Genomic DNA, 23,024 nt, shown 5'->3' with positions numbered 1-23,024 from the left:
AATTCTGCGTTTCTGCCGGAGAAAGGTGGTAGGGTAGGAAGAGGATGATAATGCCATCACAAAGTGTGATGCAAGGCGTTCTGTGAGACCAATGGATCAGTGCATAGAGCACCTTAGCAGTTCAGCTCCTGGACAGTTGACTGTCGCTGGCGGCCCAGAATGCTACGGAGCTTGGATCAAACCTGCAATGAAGAGGCATACATCCCCAGGGAGGAAACATAGTGCTCCCAGCATTACTGTTCACTCCACTTAAGATAATGAGCCTTAGCATGGAGATGCTTAAAAGTGAGGAGGATGGTCTGTGAAGGGTGTCGCTTAAATCGCTGCCCGTCGGCAGTCCTAGACAGCAACTGCGACATCCTTGGTTAATCACGGTACCAGTGAACGATGAGGGGGACCTGTGGATATGGGGACAGCAGTACCAGCAGCATGAAGAACAGTGGCAGAGATGTGTTGCACAACTACATCAACGGAATTTGAGAGGGGAGTGTGGAAGTCCACAGCAGATGTATATAAAGGCCAAATGGCCCTGCAGAATGCCCTTGGTGGCCTGTCTGCTTGACGGAAGCAGGAGAATGATAGAATCACCAGAAAGTGATCACTGTCACAACCATGAGATGACCAATGTAGGGCAGCCACAAGGGCAGGGGAGGAGATCGTGAGATCTATAGCAGAGAAGGTGCCATGGGCAGCACTGAAATGGGTAGGGGAACCATCTTTGAGGAAAGGCAAATCGAGGTCTGTGATAAGTTGGTCAATTAGGATACCCCTACCCACTGAAGTGACACCCCCCCCCCCCCCCCACAGTGGATGGCGGGCACTTCTTTGGCTGGGGAGGGGGAACAGCTCCCTGACAGGAGGTCATAGGAACTGCAGGGGAGGGGGAGGGGAGAGAGGGAAGGGGCTGGGGTGAGCAGGAAATGAACTAACAGAGGCAAAAGTTGAAGACAGTGACACTGGATGGAGTGTCTCATACTTTTGGCGAGCCTCAGAATAGACAGGTGATCCAAAGACTTATTTCTTTTCTCTTTTGTAAGCCAGGCAATCCAGAGAGTGAGGGGAGTTGCGGTCAGCCCAACGGCCACACACAGGTGGCGGAACACAGGGGTTTCCTCTCATGGAGTAGGTGGCCAGTCACCACACAAAGGGTCCGGTGTACAGCGGGAAGAGACATGCCCAAAATGCAACCACCTAAAGCACCACATAGGTGTTTGGACATATGGTTTCACATCACATCTGTAGCACATAACCTTGACTTTCTCTGGGAGGGTATCCCCTCAAAAGCCAGAATTAAGGTGCCAGTATCGGTGCGGTTGTCTTTGCAACCCTTCTGCACACATCGAACAAAATGAACACCACACTGCTCCAGATTAGCCTGGAGTTCCTCGTCAGTTTGCAGGATTAGGTCCCTATGAAAAATTATTCCCTGGACAATGTTCAGGGACTGATTGGGTGTGAGACACCGGGACATTGCTAAGATGACCACGGGCATGAAGAGCTGCGGATTGGGTAGCAGAAGCAGCTTTGATCAACAGAGAGCCCGACCGCATCTTACTAAGACACTCCACTTCACCAAACTTGTCCTCAATATTTTCCACGAAAAACAACAGCTTTGTGGCAGTGAATGTGTCCCCATCTGTCCTAGTACAGACGAGATAATTAGGAAAGGCTTTCATCCTAAGACAGCAAGCCTGGTCCTCCTCCCATGGTGTAGCCAGGGAAGGGAAAGTGGGTCATATGAAGCAGCAATCAATGATCCTTCACCATTCGAAGGGACAGCTGTTTGAGAGCTGCTAAATTTTTGCAGCTTTGTACGCTTCATGCACCAAGCATCCACCCACTCCAATCAGCAGCTCTCCCCATGGGTGCCACCCATCCACAGCAAGGGCTGTCAGGCAGGGTGGCCGTTGCCGGGAGTTCCAACGCTCCAAGAAGACCAGCAACCACTCCTAGCATACATGGGGAGGGAACAGCTCAGGTATTAGTAGTTTGATCCCTGTGTTGTCAGGGGGCTCAGCCACATGAGTACATAACAGCCTCACCACATGGACTGACTACATGTGCTGGTGACCTAGCAGAGTGGGAAAGCAAGAGGGGAGAGGAATCTACGCCTTAGATGCTAGGGAGGGAGTTCTTCCCCATCTAGCTCACACTAAAAATAGGAGGTCAAACCTCAAGTGGGGACCTAAACGCCAAAAAGGATAGAAGTACAGGCAAAAGGAATAAAATTGCAACCTATACAGGAAACCAGGTGGATAGCTAGGTCGACATAAATCAGAACACAGAGAGAGGAAGGAGGAGCAATGGGGAAGGAGCGAGGATAAGGAAGGAGGGCAGGGTGAGGGGAAATGCAGCCAGGGAAGGGATAATTGCCTGCAACAGCTTGGGGCCCTGTATGCACCTTGCACGAACTCATGAAAGAACTGTGAGCCCCTTGGGGGGTCAAAGTTCAAAGTGGGGCAGCACGTTTTGTATTATCACAAAATAGGGGAGAGTGTGTCACTGAAATGATACAAGATTATTTTGTCGACACCAACCTACATAGGGAGAAACATCACCATGATAAAATAAGTGAAATCAGATCTCTTACAGAAAGATACAGGCGTTTGTACTTTCTGCGCACTATCCAAGATTGGAATAATACAGAATTGTGAATGTGGTTTGATGAACCCTCTGCCAGGTACTTAAATGTGATCCGCAGAGTATCCATGTACATGTAGATACATCTACATATAGAATGTATCCACTCAAGTAGAGGGAGGGAAGAAGGTGTGTGTATGTGCCTCTGAATGAGACCCAATTTCTCTTACCTTATCTTTGTGGTCCTTACGCGTAATGTATATTAGTGGCAGTATAATCTTTCTGCAGCCAGCTTCAAATGGCAGTTCTCTAAATTTTCTCAGTAGTGTTCCTCGAAAAACAATATCTCCTTCCCTCCATGGGTCCCATTTGATGTCGCAAAGAATTTCCGTAATACTTGTGTGTTGTTTGAACCTCTGGTAATAAACCTAGCAGCCCACCTTTAAATTGCTTCATGTCTTCCTTTAATCAGACCTGGTATGGATACCAAACACTGTAGCAGTACTCAAGACTAGGTCGCACTAGCACCCTACATGACGTCTCCTTTACAAACGAAATGACACTTCCCCAAAATTCTCCCAATAAACTGAAGTGACCATTTCATATCACTCTGCAATGTTATACCCTGATATATAAATGATGAGACTGTCAGGTGGGACACTGCTAATGTATCCAAACATCAAGGGTTTGTTTTTTCTATTCATCCACATTAACTTATATTTTTCTACATTTACAGTAATAAGTGCTTCAGTTCATTATTGACTTTATTTTAATTACCTATCTTCCAATCTAGCTGCAGTATATTATAAAAAACTCTCCCCATTCTATATGGGCTGCTGTATGAATCCTCTTTATTACATTTTATTCTGCGACAGTTTTTCCCTTTCCATTGTGTTTTCTTTATGTACATTACTGCTCATTATATTATGTTCTGGATTCAATCTCCCAAACAAGATTGTCTGCAGAATGTTTGTAGAGTGATGGAAGTGCTACATTTTCTGACGATTTCTGGACAAGGTTCTCTTGTTTATCTTAGCTACCACACTTACTGTATGTTCTTTGTAGTCTAAAAAGTGTATCAGTATAGGCTGGTAGTCCACACTCCACATCTTAATACTATACAAGATGTACATTTATCAACCTGGTAAACATTTCACAGATGATATAGTTCAGAAAGGTTGAGACCTACTTTAGTAAATCTTATTTTTACTCATTTTCTTACAAATACTAGATCCACAGATGTTCCTCAGATACTAAGGCATGAGTATGGTCCAGTAGCTACAAAAATGTTGTTCAAGTCCAATAGAGGTGGTGGTACTGACCTAGGCAAGAACATGGATCACTGACATACATTTCAAGATAGGACTTGAACCATTAAGATCAAGGTAACCAGAAATTCACTTGCAACTATCCTGAAGATTGGACCTACTGTTAACGGAATCAGCAAACCTAGAAAATCCTAAGCTAGGGTAAAGCAATAAAATAATTAAACAATAAAAAGTGGAAAATCAGCCCAGCTTCAATATCTTCCTTCACTTTTTGCTTGTGTTTTGAAGAGATTTTCACAATAGTAATAATAATGTTAAAATCACTGTTAAAGCAAGAGGAGGATTGTACATATTTACAACAACAATAAAGGAATTTCTGTTTAGAGTATTATTAGAAAGGTCTTAGGCAAGTCATTCTGATATAATTAAAAACACTATCTCACCGTGGCTTCAAAGCCGGCTAATTTGTGGAAATTTCTATCAGATTTATTAGACTCACCAAGTTGGTAGAAGAAAAAATAATGGTATAGATGAGACTACAAGGTAATGAATCAATAATGTTGTACAGCATTTTCCTGTAAAATCTCTTCTCAAATGTGCAATGGCTTCATGAACAACTATTAATCACCTAAGTTTCCATCATTCCTTCTGAAAGGAGCAAAAATAGGAGTACATTGCAGTAGCATTTCCTTGACAGTGTCGAGCTTATTAGAAGGATCAATAGCTCACCAAATGCTATTCTATCTACGCATGAGGATAGGTCTTATCGGCATTCACGAATCCGCGTCTGGTATCAAAGTGAATGATGACTAGTTGCTTCTCTAACCAAATTGTCTGTCAGTTAATTCCCCGGGATACACATGACTTTAGGTCCACAGAAAGACATCCGAGCAGGCAGTATGATTAAGTTCAGTGAAAAGATCATGAATAGTGGGTATCATGGGGTGACAAGAGTAACATCAATCATTATCCTGGAGACTGCTTATAGAGTCACAAGAAATTAAGGCGTGATCAATGGGTCTGTTCAATAAAACATTACAGGGATCTGTTAATAGCTATCAGCTCCAACATAACAACAAACGTCATTCCTGACCAGTGGGAGATGTAAATGCATATCCCATCCCATCCACAGTTTAAGAGCTGCCGGTGTAAATGACAGTTGCATCTTTATACTCCTGACAGAGAAACAGACGCTGGAAAAGGTGACAGAGGCAAAAAACTTTACTAGTAATTTATGTTTTTTAATTCGTGATCTCGGTACTAACCAAGTGCACAAGTGGGTAAGGCAGACACATGGAGCACATTTTAAGAACAGTCAGCAGAGGCCAATCCAACTGGTATTCCCATCTAATGGTGCAAGTGTGAGGGAGTCTCTGTCCCTTGTATGAAAAATAATGATGTAAGTTGGATGGTTACGGAATTGTCTAATGACGATTGCATAAGTGAGCTAGAGTTGGAATCATTGGAACTGATGTGGAAAGATTCCTGCTTTTGCTAGAAGATAGTCAATGGTAGTAGTCCAGAATGTGGCAACGGGCAGTCTTACTCCATGATGATGACGACGACGACGACGACGACGACGACGACGACGACGCAGTGTCCAATAATTTCAACGATACAGGTAACACTGAGCCATGAAGTGGCAAAACAGCCGAATTGGGAGAAGACCAGAGCCCTGTAAATGTGGAGTACAGTTGCGCAATCTGCACCCCGAGAGGTGTGGGCAAGGAAGCAAGGGGGCGTTTAGCTGTTGCATGCAGTTACCCTCTAGGAACTACGTGAGCTTTTAACCAATAAACAAGTCTAAAAATCGGGAATGTGCAACAGTATCTATGGGTTCGCTAGCCAAGTAGAGTCTTTGTCAGGATGGACTGTGGTACAACCAGAGAGGTTCATGACTCGTTTTGCAGGAGATAATTGGAAGCCACAGGTAAGTGTCCAAGCGGAGGCTCTACTGATGGCTCCTTGGAACTAGCATTCAGTCAAAGCTACAGATTGGGAGCTGTACCAAATGTAAAAATCGTCAGTATGCAGCACTGGGGTGACAGCTGGTCTGACTAAGGCCACTAGCAAATTAATAGCTAAGAGAAAGGGTCCAACATTCACCACGGAGTCTTGAGGGATACCGTTCCCGTGGACCCTTGGGGATCTGAGGGGGGTTCGCTAGCCAAGTAGAGTCTTTGTCAGGATGGACTGTGGTACAACCAGAGAGGTTCATGACTCGTTTTGCAGGAGATAATTGGAAGCCACAGGTAAGTGTCCAAGCGGAGGCTCTACTGATGGCTCCTTGGAACTAGCATTCAGTCAAAGCTACAGATTGGGAGCTGTACCAAATGTAAAAATCGTCAGTATGCAGCACTGGGGTGACAGCTGGTCTGACTAAGGCCACTAGCAAATTAATAGCGAAGAGAAAGGGTCCAACATTCACCACGGAGTCTTGAGGGATACCGTTCCCGTGGACCCTTGGGGATCTGAGGGGTGTGCCGTCCGTGGCTGAGAAGATTGCGCGCTACAGGGATCTGGCTGCGAGTCGAATGATTTACTATTAGCAGGATAGTATATGATGTTTTGAAAAAATTTTCGTGAATATATGTTTGACACTGTCAGTTTTGGGGCGATCTGAACATTACATAATTCTTGAAGAAACAATTTAGCCAAGATCGCTAACAATTTAACTACTCTTATTACTATGACCGGTTTCGACAAATCTATGCTGTCATCAGATTTTTTTTAATGTTATTAGTCGTAAATGCTTGTTACAGTACTGAGAGTTGCAGTGATAGCGTACCAAATAAAACGTAGCAGGGAATATCAGCACGTCGCAAATAAAATAACACAATCAAAAACATACTGCATGTCGTGCTGATGTCCCGGCTGAATGAGCATAGATTACTGCGCACGTCGCAATCAAACCTGTCACTGTGATCAAACTGTAAATATCATGTTACTTCCGGCAATACGCTGTTTGCATCTTGAAAAAATGTGAAACTTTAATATCCCACGTATCTGTCCTGTTTTTACACATTTATTGATTAGTAACGACATGAGTAATTGTTGCCATTACGGAGGCAAATTGAAATACGTGAAGGGATTAACAGTTACGTACCACAAAGTCAAGCGACTTCGGACGCCACATGTTGGATGAGCCGCTAAAATGAGAAAGGCACAAATTGTGTACAGCTGAAATCTGTCGATTGGTTATGGAGACAGACTGACCCGTAGTATGGCCTAATATTTACGTTTGTGTCATTTTTAAGCTGTCGATTTCACTTTTCCGTTAGTTGTTCCGCTCTCATTTTAGTAGCTCCTGTATACTGATAAAAAATTCTGTTCTGCGCTTCTGAATACTCACGCCATGGATATTCCAACTCTGTTGGAGGCAACACTGACTTTACGCAAACATTTGTTACGTGCACTTGCCACACACACTTTCTTTTGTTTTTGTCAAGCTCCGTGACTTCCTTGAAACACGCGACCGCTGTTTTATCTCAGAACCACAGGGCACTAACTGTACGGTAGTCTGTGATAAGATTCCCGCTACCAACAAAGAAAGCAACGGCTGCACGAAAGCTGAACCCCAACAGCCGTTATCCCCAACTTACACGAAATTTCTAAATTTATCGTGTTGTAGTAACCTATGTCAAATACTCACTACAGCAGCTCACCCTGCAAGTGTCTTGTCAGTATTAGTCATATGTATCAGAACATTTCTTCCATTATACCAGTATGTAACATCTGCATTTACTCGAGAAATTACAGACAGTATCTGTATTGAACTGAATGAACTATGTTTCGTCTTACAAATACAGCATCAATTTAACGATACTTTAAAGCAATCCTGATTTGGGAGGCTGAAAAATCAAGAAATCACCGTCAAAAATGTACGAGAGTTATGTCCCTCTGGGCTGACAATTTACTGAAGTGTTTGTTCTATGTCAATATGTTCAGTATTGTTTTTATTACGTTGGGACAAATCGAAGACAAAGTTCTAACACTGAAAATTTCCTGTGTGTTTATAACTCCTCCACACACCACAAATACAGTACCTACCGAAATTATTCGGACACCTATTACCATACAATATTGGAAGTGTCCACCAGTCCTCTTTAGGAAAGCTTTAACTCAGCTGGAAAGATGTCTGTCTGTAGTGGAATGGCAGCTGATTCTTCCTCAAGAGCCGAAACCAGAAAATATAGTGATGTTGGACACTGGAGTCTGGAGGAAATTGACCTTCCAATCCACACAAAGGCGTTCCATTATTGGGTTTAAGTTGAGAATTTGGGCAGGCAGTCCATTTCAGGGATGTTGTCTACAAACCTTTGCCTCACAGATGCTGCTTTATGAACGCTGCATTGTCATGTCATGCTACTACAATCATCGTCCCCAAAATGTTCGTCTACTGGACACCATACACAAAGCTAAAAAATATGTTCATATCCTTCCACACTTAGCGTTTTAGTAAGTGCAGTAAGGGGATCACACACGAACCACGAAAAAATCCCTGTACTGTAACACCACCTTGTCAGTGCTTCATTGTTTGCACTGTGGCAAGTCACGTACTCCAGGCATTCACCAAACCTAAATCCTTCCATCGGACAGCTATACGGCATAGAGTGAGTCACACTCCAAATACCAGTGACCCATTACTCATTGGCATCACCCTTCGCATCACCTCAAGCGTCGCTTGGCACTGCAATGAATTGGCGCATGGTGCAGGGAATGGCAATTTAATATCAAGCTAGACAAGTGTAATGTGCTGCGAATACATAGGAAGAAAGATCCTTTATCATTTAGCTACAATATAGCAGGTCAGCAACTGGAAGCAGTTAATTCCATAAATTATCTGGCAGCAGGCATTGGGAGTGATTTAAAATGGAATGATCATATAAAGTTGATCGTCAGGAGAGCAGATGCCGGACAGATTCATTGGAAGAATCCTAAGGAAATGCAATCCGAAAACAAAGGAAGTAGGTTACAGTACACTTGTTCGCCCACTGCTTAAATACTGCTCACCAGTGTGGGATCCGTACCAGATGGCGTTGATAGAAGAGATAGAGAAGATCCAACGGAGAGCAGCACGCTTCGTTACAGATCATTTAGTAATCGCGAAAGCGTTATGGAGATGATAGATAAACTCCAGTGAAAGACTCTGCAGGAGAGACGCTCAATAGCTCGGTACAGGCTTTTGTTAAAGTTTCGAGAACATACCTTCACCGAGGAGTCAAGCAGTACATTGCTCCCTCCTACGTATATCTCGCGAAGAGACCAAGAGCATAAAATCAGAGAGATTAGAGGCCACTCAGAGGCATACCGACAATCTATCTTTCCATGCACAATACGAGACTGGAATAGAAGGGAGAATCGATAGACGTACTCAAAGTACCCTCCGCCACACACCGTCAGGTGGCTTGTGGAGTATGGATGTAGATGTAGAATACGTGGCTTATGGGAAGCTGCTCGACCACTATACCCCAATCTTTTGAACACCCCACACTAACATTGTGCTAGCAGAACTGCTGGTGGCACTAACTCTCAAGTGATTCCTTCCATCGATTCACGCGATGGTTTTACAACCACCTTCCGCAGTTATCTGCGGTCCCTATCCGTCAGTACCTTAGATCTGCCCAGTCATTATTTAACTGGTTCCGTTCCACAATCACATCTTCAACAGCCGACACTGGCAACTTTAGAAGGGTTTAAATGTCCTGATGGATTTGTTACTCAGGTAGATTCAATAATTGGTCCACCTTTGATGTCTCTGAGCTCTCCTGAACAACCCAACTCATTCTCTACTGACAACATTACACTCCCAACCTTTTATTCTTTTAGTCTCGCCTCTCCTGCCATCTGGTGGTCAGTTCCTCATCATATAGTGGTGCCTGGTCGTTTTCGATCAGATAGTGTACTGTTAATGTCGTACGTGTATTTCCTTCGTATATTTGAGCTGGATAATAATCTTGAATCTTTCTGCCAGTTAAAACTGTATGCTGAATCTTTTCCCTCGGAGTGGTGCTCAAGCAAACTATCGGGATTTTCGGAAACAGGAGATACAGGGTGGCGCACGAAATGTGTTACCATTTTGTTTTTGAATATAAACTTTATTGTCAATACAATCTAAAAGGAACATATACTACAATGAAGAGCCGTCCATGGAGATTTGTTCTAACTCAGAACATGCTCAATATGTCCACCATTTCGTTTCCTAACTTCCTTCAAACGAACACTGATGTTAGTGATTATCCTACGGCACATGTCTCCCATAATTTCACTGCAAGCTTGAATAATAAGTCTTCTGAGTTCCATTAAATCACGTGGACGTTTCGGGAAAAACTTTTCCTTTAGGTACCCCCAAAGAAAAAAGTCACATGGATTGAGGTCTGGACTATTGGGAGGCCAATTTTGTTCATCATTGAAGCGACCTGGAAACCTGAGTGAAATGATCCGCATGTCGAAATGCTCGTGTAAAAACTCCAACACAGTGTTTGCAGTATGTGGCCTTGCTCCATCTTGCATGAACCACTGCGTGTTGAAGGGCAAGGCAGTAGCAAGAAGCTGTGGAATGAAGCTATTGCGAAGCATGCTCAAATAGCGCTCGCTGTTCACAGTTTCTTCAAAGAAAGAGGGTCCAATAAGTCCGTGACTGGAAATTGCTGCCCACACTTATCCTCCGAGCATAATAATGTCGTTCATGGAGCACTTGTGGATTTTCAGTGGCCCAAAAGCTTACATTTTGTTCGTTAACCACACCATCTAAACGAAAATGCGCCTCGTCTGAAAACCAAACGTTGTTAAGAGTTTCTTCCCTATCCTCCGCCCACTGAGCAATCAGTAGTCTCTTATGTTTGTGTTCATCAGTGAGCTCCTGTGCACAGGTCATCTTGTATGGGTACATATGGAGGTCACTTTTAAGAATGCATTGAACGGAGCGTCTGGATATTCCCAGTTTCACTGCTGCCTTTCTACACGATTTCTCGGTACTTCTCTGTACAGCAACTCGTACCGGTTCAATATTCTCCGGCAAACAAACAGGCTTAGGCCGAGGTCACTTCGCTTCCAATACTTTTCCTTCTTGTACAAATTTATCGTACAACCTGTGGATGGTGGTCTTGCACGGGACCCATCGTCTGCTGAACTGATGTCGAAAACGCCTCTGAGTCACAACAGGGCTTTTCGTTTCACGAAAAAGTAACAATTGCCGAGCGTTGCTGTGTCGTCCGTCTTCCATTGTCAGCCATTGCCGCTTACTAGTCTCCTAGGGGCAGTATCGTGAATTACACGTCATTTCTTAACTCATTTGTTTTTCCAAGCTCTGCTAGTACTACTGTAGAGATCCCAGCAGGATATATAATGTGCGTCGCAAATTGTGAAAGAAACCATTGGTAACACATTTCGTGCCCCATCCCGTATATTGGCAGATGGAAGTTATGAGCTGAAGGAAATGAGGAAACGACGAAAGAGATGACGGATGCCTGTGATTTATTTCGCAAAACAAAAAGATAGGGCAATAACGTGGGTACACAGTAGTTATGTAAGGTACCTTCATCTATGTGAGTCGGTAGCTCAGTGTGCCTTTATTTTCTAAAAATAACTATTCTATAAAAAGTTCAACGTTCATGTGGAAGGGCTGTGCCGAATTACAAAATAGATTACAAGGCACTAGTAATTGTTTTACAGGTCGTTTTAATTTTGATGAAATGCATTTTATTTCTTTTAAAGTCTGTAATTATCAGACTTATTCGCGTGAGTAAAAATCAATTTGGGTAACAAAGAGGTTAAGTACTTTGCTAGAGATAAAAAGGTCTGTTTTGATCCCCCGATCAAGCCTAGGATTTTTACCCTTCTTTTCCATTCTGTGAATGTATGTTAACGAGAGAAATGCTGAGATCCGCATGGTGCGGAATTCACGTTGTACTATAGGTCCCACAATAAATAAAGGCTGCGTAAATAGTTCAAACGTCGGAGGAAGTCAACAGCATACCACCTTTAAGGTCGGGACACACATGTCCGGACCGTGTCCGTGCCGAGACACGTCCGAGTATCGGCCGTCACCCGGACATCGAAATGCATCATTAAAACAAATGTAGCGGGCCCCACTTGATCGGGCCGTGCACGGGGAACGTCAACGGGCCGGAGCCGGGCCGGGCGGGATTCGCCGTGTTTAATTTTTCACGTGACGGACACGGCCTGACGGTAGAATTGTCTTGTGAGCTGTGCAACTGCGCAAGACTGTTCTGTGTACAAAACATGGATGTGGAACGACTAATAGAAGTTCGTAAGTTTCCTGTTCTTTGCGATCAGGGAAGTGAAAACTACAGGAATATCGAGTACAAAGAGTTTGGAAGACAACTGCAACAGATCTACAGGCCAAAGGTAAGATAAAAACTATACAAGTTTTAATACCCGAAAGATATTTATTTACTTTTTAGTTTACAAACAGATGTTTGGTTTAGGTCATCGTTATATCGCCAAGGTGACATGTTCTTGCCATTCCACAGTCCCTTGTGGAGAATCCAGGAATTTTTTTGAGTTCTCGTACAGCAAATGCAGCATCTGTTGATCTCCCACGAATTCGAGGTAGGTTTCGAAGATTTGATGATCTTCCGGATTCCTCGGCAGTTTCCTTTTGATCCATCCTCTGTTCGGGCACCCTATAACCTTAGATTTTTCGAATAAAGCTGTAGGGTACACACGCAGCCGTCACAATCATTGTAAGGTTATTATGATCTCCCTGAAGGATTCGAAATTTCTGTTGCAATATACCGAATGCATTTATGGATATTCTTCTTGCCAGACTCAAACAATAATTAAATATAGCCTTGTCATTTGTTAAGTTCCTGCCAGGATATGGTCGCATCAAGTATGTTTTGAGAGGAAAAGCTTCATCGCCTACAATTACCATTGGAAATTCAACATCAGTTCCGGGTAAAGTTTCACTCTTTCGGACGCTAAGCGTATTGTTTTCCAATGACTTTCCAAGGTTTGAATTTACTAGAATGCCTCCATCAGACTTTTTTCCGTACGCTCTCACGTCTATTGCAATAAAATTATAACATGGGTTAACCAGAGCAAGAAGCACAATGGAATATGTTTTTTGTAATTCCAATAGAGACTTCCTGAGTTGTTTGGAGCCTGTATTGTTACGTGCTTTCCACCTAAAGATGAGATGAGAAAATAATGAATCTAAACTCTCCCTGTACTGGTCTTGTTTTCCAGGAACTGTGGATCCATAATTTTCTTCTTCTTGTTTGCCTTCGTTCTTTTTCCTCTTCGTCTAAAGCAAGTGCTGTAAGTCCTAATTCACTATTACGAAAATTAGTGAACATGTTTTACAACTTTCACAAACAGAAACACAGATCACCGCGTTCGAGTCACTACAAGGAACAACAAAGACGCGGACGTGCCCCGGTCATGTGTGGCCCCTTCAGGAACGGACCGGAGCACTGCCGTCACTTGTCCGATGCTCGGCCCTGACGTGTGTGTCCCGACCTTTAACAGGACATAGCTAGTAAAACATTGTGTTCAAACTTTGCGTTGTTGACAGTTCTACTGTACCTTATCCCTAAAGACATTTCTAAAGTGTCTAGTAATATAAACCCAACACAGAAAGGGGAGTGCAATAAGATTGAGCAAAAAAAGAATTTTGTTATGAATCTTCTTTAATGGGGGCAGGAACAGCATCAAGCATCACTGGAAATCACACCAAACTTTATAACCCACAGCATGAACACTAATTGTGTATGGTATTTATCATAAATATTGGTCGTGGAAGTTCATTAGATCGGATTTGCTTCCAGCTTCTTTTTCGTACGTGTGCTGTGTTACTGCTGTAACTGTTTCTTATTTGAACGCAAATGTATTTGTTAGAACAGCCTCCAGGATTTTCGAACCGAGTTATCTGCGCTATACTGTAAACAAGTTCGTAAAACAGCTGAAACTTGGAATAGAACATTTTGTGAAAAGAAAATGGTAAACTGCATGCAGTATAAACGCTTAAGAAGCAATTTCGCTTAGCACATAGGCTAATCTGCTGCAGAGTGAACCATTCATTCCTGAGTTTGTATTACATAATATACAGGGTGTTACAAAAATGTACGGCCAAACTTTCAGGAAACATTCCTCACACACAAAGAAAGAAAATATGTTATGTGGACATGTGTCCAGAAACGCTTACTTTCCATCTTAGAGCTCATTTTATTAGTTCTCTTCAAATCACATGAGTCATGGAATGGAAACACACAGCAACAGAACGTACCAGCGTGACTTCAAACACTTTGTTACAGGAAATGTTCAAAATGTCCTCCGTTAGCGAGGATACATGCATCCACCCTCCGTCGCATAGAATCCCTGATGCGCTGATGTAGCCCTGGAGAATGGCGTATTGTATCACAGCCGTCCACAAAACGAGCACGGAGAGTCTCTACATTTGGTACGGAGATTGCGTAGACAAGAGCTTTCAAATGCCCCCATAAATGAAAGTCAAGAGGGTTGAAGTCAGGGAGCGTGGAGGCCATGGAATTGGTCCGCCTCTACCAATCCATCGGTCACCGAATCTGTTGTTGAGAAGCGTACGAACACTTCGACTGAAATGTGCAGGAGCTCCATCGTGCATGAACCACATGTTGTGCCGTACTTGTAAAGGCACACGTTCTAGCATCACAGGTAGAGTATCCCGTATGAAATCATGATAACGTGCTCCATTGAGCGTACATACTGACGAAACTAAAATGAGCTCTAACATGGAAATTAAGCGTTTCCGGACACATGTCCACATAACATATTTTCTTTATTTGTGTGTGAGGAATGTTTCCTGAAAGTTTGGCCAACCCTTTTTGTAACACCCTGTATAACAAACTGTACCAACTAACTCCGAGGGGGCTTCGAGTGTATTGAGGATTGACACTCACGTTCGTAAAGACCGTACGCACCGCCCAAGTTAAAAGGGTTAACAGGCCCCATTATTCATATCAATGCCCAATTGCAGCCGATGTCAGTATTTATTTCGGCTGATAATGTAAAACTTGCCTGAGAATATAACAGGTTACAGTGCGATAATATCAAGTGGTAGGCTCAACCAGTGAGCTCACAAACTATCGTTGCTTCGTCAACGTAACACTAACTTTAGTGGCCCGGTCTAAGCAAGTTCATGTACGGATGTCTCAACAATGAGGCTCAACAATAATGTGAGATGCAGGAACAACAAAATTCAAGTTAAACGAGCAAAATCGAAGAGATAACTTAAACCGCATTCATGGCTTTGCGGTAATTCGTCGACCGTTTTAATTAATGCACAGAAGAACAGTGATCTGTTGCGTATTTACAGTTTTGTAATAATTATCGCTTCTGCATACGCGAGCATTGTCAGGTATTCACAGACATGCTGGCAACACGTAGGTCTAAAGCACCGCTCGGTTCCATCGTCAGCACGAAGTATTAAGAGTTGGACGATGATTCAGAGACTCAATTTAAACCTCTAATTTGTTACTACCACAGCAACGAATATCTGAGAATGTTCGGGTTTTAAGAGTTATACCGGTCAAAATAAATAATATTTGTGTTTACGTGTAAATCTAAGTGATATCTCCACTGACGCGAAGAAACAAAATAATCTAATGCAAAATGTCTAAATTTTGTACCTGCAGGTAGTCTTCGTTTTGTTGGGGCCAGCTAGCGCCACATTAACCCTATTTTATTAGGCATTAAAAATTCCCTCACTGAGTGGGCTTCCTGCGCTGTTCTAGAAAAAAATAACGCAATTTTTTCGTCTATCCGGCCAGCTACTGCTTACTAACATTTTGATAAAGAAGTGGTGTTTAAGGACAGAGTTGTTACTAGCGTTGCAAGGTGCTCGCTCTGGTTTATATAAAGTTAAATGTGTTTTTGTCAATCGTATGTCTGGGACTCTTTCGAATCGTTACTTTGATGTTCTCCATTTTATCGAAGATTATCATCATCCTTTACCGACGTTTAGGAAGAGCGAGCCCGCATACAGAACTACTGGCTTCAGAAAGATTTCACAGTGATATCTTTGTATTTGGTGATATAGACTTTTGCTGTGGATATCAGGTGATATCTACTCGACATTTTCCTGTATGTCCAGATTCCCGAAGTACTGCGTTGTCCAGCTCTTTTTACATTAAATTTTCCTCGAGATACTTTAGTCAACAATTTACTATTATTACAGTGGTGCGTCGAAATGGATTTAGAACCTGGACCCTTTCCTTTGGCGAGGAGTGGTGTTACCGACTGAGCTATCCGGACACTATGATCCGCCCTCATACTCATATCTCAAATTTAGAAATTTTCACATAATCAGTACTGTGGACGTTCACTTCCCAGAGTCTGGGACAAATTGTGAAGGTGACTCGAGTCGAGTCTGGCTAGCCCTAGAAAGGTAGGCATCGAATTTCAAGTTTGCTAAACAGCTTTGTTCAGTACGTTTCACACCAGTGTACAATCAACTGCAAAGATTAATTGCATTACTTAAATATGTTACAAAAAAGGTAAAGCATCAATCCGAGGGTTGGTTTAAGCTTTGCACCGCTTTACTATATAGGCATGGTGCTACTAGAGATGGTATGACGTTGCCTTCATCTGACCGTTGAACTGATTTGCCCAACCAGTGGCAAGGGACCTACAGGCTAAAGTAATCCCTAACAACAGTGCAACTCTGAATTTTTCAAATTATCATTAATGTGAAAAATTCCGAGTTGAGCCGTTGTTAGGGATTACTTTAGCTTAGCTGTTAGATGCGGATTGGTTGGTCGATTGATTTTTTTTTTTTTTGGTGGGGGCGGGGGGGGGGGGGGGGGACCAAACAGCGAGGTCATCGGTCCCATGATCTAAGAAGGCAGAAATCGAGAGGAACAACACAAACAGCACAATCTAGTCCAGGGTAATGGATAGCATGCAAACAAAGACGGAAAACGGACGTCAGGGCGGCAGGAAAAGGAAAGAACTGAAGGGGGGATCGTTAGAAACATGGAAAGCGGGGGTGTCCCAGAAACGCTACATGCAGAGAGGCACCAGAATCGCCACCAACCCTCATCGATACCTACCCCATACCATTATCACAATACAACGGGGACAACACCAGGGAGAGAAGACACGACAATGGAAAACAAAACAGCATAACAGATCAGATAAAATGTATGGAAAAGGCGGGAGAATCTCTCCAGTATGGAGCCAAGGTCAAGACCTCCATAACCAACGCCTATGCTGAGGAACTCAAATGCCAGAGGAAAATTCAATGACTTATACCTGAGAGTACAAACCACTTTTGCAAAGAAAACCAAGGACAGATGAAACCATGCGAGGGTCGTCCACTAACACCAGAGACAATGAATGTGGGAGAGCATATGTAGGGTGAAGGGCAAAAAGGTGGGCCAGTCCAGCAAAATATGGATCGCCTTAAGGGGAGCCCCAAACTACAAAGGGGGGGGGGGGGGAGGGGGAGGGGCTCACTGCAGAGTAAAAATCCATGGGTCAACCTAGTACGTGCGATACAAAGACAGTGGAGGATGGTAGAGATCCACCAGGAGAGGTAGACAGAAGAACACCACATGGTGGGAGTCTCCTTGATGATGTGAAGTTTATTAGACAGGGAGATAGCCTCCCTAGAGTCGGCCCACGATTGAACAAAAAAGGATTTTATATAAAGCCACAAATCTGCCCACAGAGGAGTCATGGAGTGGATGGCCACCCCCCTCCCCCCCTCTCCCAGCCAAATGATCAAGTTTATTAGCAGAGATACCTATGTGGCCAGGAGCCTAAAGGAAATCGGAACAAGCAGCAGCACCACCATGATCAGCAAGAAGGTCGTGGGTAGCAGAGATCAAGGGGTGGCAGAAAAAACAATGAGCGATAGCATGAAGGCCACTTGAGTCCATACACAACAAACTCGTGATTGAGGACAGTTTTATGAAGCAGCTGGCCCGATACATTGTCATCGATTCCACAGTAAATACCTCGTATACAGGCAAGAGAGGTGTTCCACGTTAACAGAAGGCATGAAGTCATACTACATGATTGGCGGATTTAGAGTCATCTGTCTAAAAACAATGATATCCTGAAATTCCAGTAAGAGCTTTCGGATCAATAGAACAGCATTGGAGTGATGGAGGCTTTCAGATTTCGGAAGAGATCCATCCGAAAATAAGATCGAGGAACTAACCTACAGGGGGTGGTTGGGGGAGAATGTGGGGAAGAGGACAAGGAGGGGAGGTGGAAATCACAGAGAGAAGCGGGGTGGAACCCAACTGGTAAGCCCACCTGAGGGTGGGCAGTGGGCAGGCTATGGCGCGAAGCCACGAAAAATAGTAGAATAGGAGGGGTGAGCAGTGGTGGCATAGGACACAAGGAGCTGGGATCACTGAATCAAAAGAAGACTATCGACAGGGCTAGTGTGAAAGGTACTGATGGCTAATTGGATACCAAGACGGTTAACTGGATCCAAGAGCAGCAGTGTGGAAGCGGCAAGTGATCCACAAACTTGACAACCATAGTCCAGGCGAGACAGAACTAACGCCTGGTAGAGGCTGAGAAGGTTCAAACAATCCATGGCCCAAGAGATGTGAGAAAGAAAGCAAAAAACAATGAGTGTACAAAATCAGTCAACCTTCAGATGACTGACAGAGCAACCAAACAAGCTTGTTGAAAGATGGGACTGGGGACCACAGTCAAGCATTAAGTGTCAAGGTAGAGCTCTGGATCAGGATGGACTGCAATGCAGTGACAGATATACACCACCATCAACTTAAGGGAGATAATTGAAAACAGAAAGAATGTCCAAGAAGCACACCAGATGGCACCCTGGAGCTGCTGTTCCTCAGAGGCCACCAAGTAGGACCTGGCTCAAATACAGAAATCATCGGCATACATAGAGGCAATGTCCAATGGTACGCAGAGGCTCCAAGTCTATTAATAGCAATTAGGGAAAGGACGCTTAATACAGAGCCCTGTGGAACACCATTCTCATCAGTCCACAGAGAGCTGAGAACAGTGCCAATCCGGACCCTGAACGACTGGTAGCGCAGGAACTGGCAAACAAAACTCTGGAGGGAGTCCTGAAGGCCGCATTCATGGATGGTAAGGAAGATGTGATGGTGTCAAGCTGTGTCTTACACCTTAAAAAGATTGAAGGAAACAGTAACATGATGGTGGTACTGATAAAAGGCCCGTCAAACTGTGGTTTCCAATTGAAGTAGGTTATTGATTGGAGTTCATCCATCCCGAAAGCCACACTGGTAAGGAGATGAAACGTCTCAAGATTCAAGGGCCCAATTGTGTCGACAAGCCACTATCCATTTTAGTAAATTGTAGGGAACATTTGAGAGGCTGGTGGGCCAGTAACTATCAAGGGGCGACGGATCCTTGCTAGGCATAAGGACAGTAATCACTACTGTCTCCGCTGAGTGGGTAAAATTCCTTTGAGCTGAATATGGCTGAACACCTGGAGGAGATATTTTCGTCGTGAGAGGGCTGAAAGTAGTTCCCATTCAGAAACGTGTTCATTGCAGGATTCCACCTGACAAGAGCTAATACTTATGCAGGAAGCTTCATCCTACTGTTTCCAGAGGACAAAGGAACCTTGGTACGAAGCTGATGCCATCACAAAATGGGTTGGGATGTGTTCCACAACACCTGATGGATCTGTACAGGCCACCTGGAAGGGCATGGCCCTGAATGGAAGGATGCTGTTGACAATCTTTGAGGGTGTGGGCTAAACTCCACACTCTCAAAGATTGTCAACAGCATCCTTCCATTCAGGGCCATGCCCTTCCAGGTGGCCTGTACAGATCCATCAGGTGTTGTGGAACACATCCCAACCCATTTTGTGATGCATGACGGGACAGAAGAACTTAGCAAGAAGAAAACGCATTCCGAACACGCCCATTTGCTCTCTTTAAGTAATGAGTTTTGGCACGAAAAAGTTTAAAGGTAATAAGACTGGTGGAGAACTGGTGTCGCTTATGATGTTGCAAGGTGTAACGACAATTACAGACAGCCATGGCAATGGCCATGCTCCACCAGGGAATTGGCTGACCAAATGGAGCCTGTCAAGCAGTGAACAGCAAAGCCGGCAGTGTGGAGTATCTTATCAGACAGATCATGGACGACTTCTTCAGTACACCCTGACAAAGAAGGTGCAGCACAACGGGAGGCCCAATGGGGAAACCTGCTCATCTGGAGGCGGCCATTGCTGAGAGTTTCATTGCTCCAGAATGAGAATCAACTTAGGCATACATGGGGAGGCAACAGCTTACATATCAAAAACGTGATCCCTATGTTGTCAGAGGGCTCAGCCAGATGGGTACATAACAACCCCACCTCACATACTGGCTACACATGCTGGTGACCTAGCGGAAAAGAGTGGGAGGGGGGAAGAGGAGCTACAGCTGAGCAGGAAAACAAGGAAGATGGGTACAGGAAGCCACGCCATAGAACCTACGAAGGGAGTTCTTCCCCCAAATGGCTCACATTGCAGACAGGAAAATTTAGAAGTGAAGGTCAAACCCCAAACGGGAACCAAACGCCAAAAGGGAGGGATGAAAGAGAGAAGGCAATGGAAACAAAACCACAAGGAATACAGGAAACCAGGTAAATATCATGGTTGACTTAAGTAAGACAGAGGGGAAGAAGGGGGAAGTTGGGAAGCAGCGAGGATGAGGAGGGAGAGGCATGGGGAAGGAAATGCAGCCCGCGAACGAAGAATAATGGGCTGCAATAGCTCGTGGGCGCCCCGCACGAACTCATGAATGCATCGTGAGCCTCAAAGGAGGGGGGGTGGGGGTGGAGAGGAGGGGTGTTGGATATGAAAGAAGCGAAGAAATTTAAAAGTCAACTGGGGTCAAACTGTAGCATTTTAGCACTGAGCCATCGAGCGACTAGATTTTTTTCCACTTCATTTAAAGATTTGGTGGTCATTTTGCAATTATCTCAGATAACATATTTTATGCATGTTTCTGCGATTTTCGTTTAAAAGCTCGTTGTCGAATAGCAATTTATGTAACAGACAAGACGAGGACGTTTTCTCTAAATGATACTCTGTGGTCCTTCCTCCGCGACCTTCACTCGTTCACTTCATTCGCTAGTACCTCAAGGTCTTCAAGGACAACTGCAACGCAATGGATTGAGTCCGTGGCATTAACTGTCTCAAACTAATCCTAGACACATTGTGATATTTGTGATATTGTGCTTGTTAATGGGGCTCTATGGTCAAAGTTTTCAGATAATCTCTGAACAATTCAAGTCTGTTTAAACTGTAATGCTTTGTTTTTAAACGGTATTCTATGATCACCGGGGATCATCCTATGTGTTCGCCGATATATCAACTTCTACAAAGGTCCTCTAGATGTGTATGTATGCCCTGTTACGAACTTGACTGGGATTTCTAGTCGCCCAAACGGCAAGCGAAAATTGGGGCAATCTTACATATTTCATGTTGCCACACTTACCTAGTGGATGGTAGCTGCAGGGAATGGGGCAAAATGTATATTCTGGAAAATTATTATTTGACCCTTAAGTATGCACATTTCTAGTCCCAGTGATTTTTCACTTGTTAGCTATATCTATCCATATGAGATTAACAGCAGATAATGTCCAAGAAAAGAAGAAAGTGATTTATGCTGCCGCCTGATTTTTCTTCACTCACTTCCACTAGTCCACTTTCGTCTATATCGCGTTCTACATTATATTCTGCAAATCACTGTGAAGTGCATGGCAGATAGTACTACGTCCCACTTTACCAGTTGTTAGGGTTTCTTCCTGTTCCATTCATGTATGGAGCTTTGGGAAGAATGATTGTTTGAATGCCTCGGTGCATGCAGTAATTATTCTAAGCTTATCCTCATGATCCCTATGTGAGAGATACGTAGGGGGATGTAAATTCCTAGAGTCATTTAAAACCGGTTCTCGAAACTTTGTTAATACACTTCCTCAGGATAGTTTACGTCTATCTTCAAGATATTACCAGTTCCTCCAGTATCTCTGACTCTCCTATGGATTAAACAAACCTGTGACCACTCATGCTGCCCTCCTCTGAATGTGTTGTTTTTTTTTTTGTTAGGGTTTAAGGGCGCTCAACTGCTGAGGTCATTAGCGCCCAGTCACTGTTGTTGGAGCACATGGAATCTGGTAAAACTCAAGGGGATGGGGGGGACACCAGAAGGACCTGACAAAGATGCAGATAAAATAAGTAAAAAGGTTAAATGTCTTTGGACAAGCCAGTTAAAGTTATAAAACGCAGAATACGAGCAGCTGCTCGAGCGTCATCAGCTAAAACATCCGGTAAAGTAGATGGCAGGGACAGGACAACACGAAATTGACTAAAACGGGGACACGACAATAAAACATGGCGCACTGTTAATGCCTGACCACAAGGGCACTGCGGGGCTGGGTCACCGGAGAGCAGGTAGCGGTGGCTAAACCGGCAATGCCCAATCCGCAACCTGGTCAGGAGGACCTCCTCGCGCCGAGATGGTCGGGAGGATGTTGTCCAAGCAGTTGGGAGCGGTTTTACTGCCCGGAGCTTATTTCCTTGGAGGGACGACCAAGCATTCCACCACAACGACACAAGCCTCTTACATACATCCCCACGAACGTCAGATGACGGGACACAATGGGAGGCTGGCCGAGGCAGGAGGACTGCACCCTTGGCTGCAGCATCCGCAGCCTCATTCCCAGGCACTCCTACATGTCCGGGAACCCACAGAAAGTTGACAGAACCACCATTATCAGCGAAAGAATGGAGGGACTGCTGTATCCGTTGAATCAAGCGATGGACTGGATAGGGAGCTCCAAGGCTCTGAAGAGCACTGAGTGAGTCAGAGCAGAGTACATACGATGAATGGCGGTGGCGGCGGGCATACTGAACGGCCTGATGGAGAGCAAAAAGCTCGGCCGTAAAGCTGGAACATTGGTCGAGGAGCCGGTATTTAAAGGTGGCGGCCCCGACGACAAAGGCACAGCCGACACCATCGTCAGTTTTGGAGCCATTGGTGTAAATAAAGGTGTGACCGGCAAGTCGAGCACGAAGTTTGACAAACCGTGAGCAATACACTGCAGCCGGAGTACCCTCCTTCGGGAGTGAGCTGAGGTCGAGATAAATATGAACCGGAGCCTGGAGCCAAGGTGGTGTCGGGCTCTCACCCTCTCTGAAGGTGGTAGGGAGGGCAAAAT

At 44.2% G+C, this 23,024-nt stretch overlaps 1 protein-coding gene across 4 annotated transcripts in view; it reads right to left on the bottom strand.

Annotated features, from left to right (window-relative positions):
* The window catches only part of LOC126411781 (annexin B9-like), a 140,536-nt gene that overhangs the window by 84,625 nt on the left and 32,887 nt on the right, over positions 1 to 23,024 (bottom strand). The window contains exon 1 of one of the 4 annotated variants that reach the window (XM_050081391.1): positions 7,201 to 7,220. The exons of the other annotated variants lie outside the window; for them this stretch is intronic. Coding sequence (XP_049937348.1) covers positions 7,201 to 7,205 — 5 coding nt within the window. The 5' untranslated portion in view covers positions 7,206 to 7,220. Of the gene's footprint in view, positions 1 to 7,200; positions 7,221 to 23,024 lie in introns of those variants that run through there. 4 annotated transcript variants of the gene reach the window in all.

This window comes from Schistocerca serialis, chromosome 1, assembly GCF_023864345.2.
Source record: "Schistocerca serialis cubense isolate TAMUIC-IGC-003099 chromosome 1, iqSchSeri2.2, whole genome shotgun sequence".
NCBI classification, from domain to species: domain Eukaryota; kingdom Metazoa; phylum Arthropoda; class Insecta; order Orthoptera; family Acrididae; genus Schistocerca; species Schistocerca serialis.
Note: the sequence above shows the minus strand (reverse complement) of the source record. Positions and strands in the feature narration are given on the sequence as shown.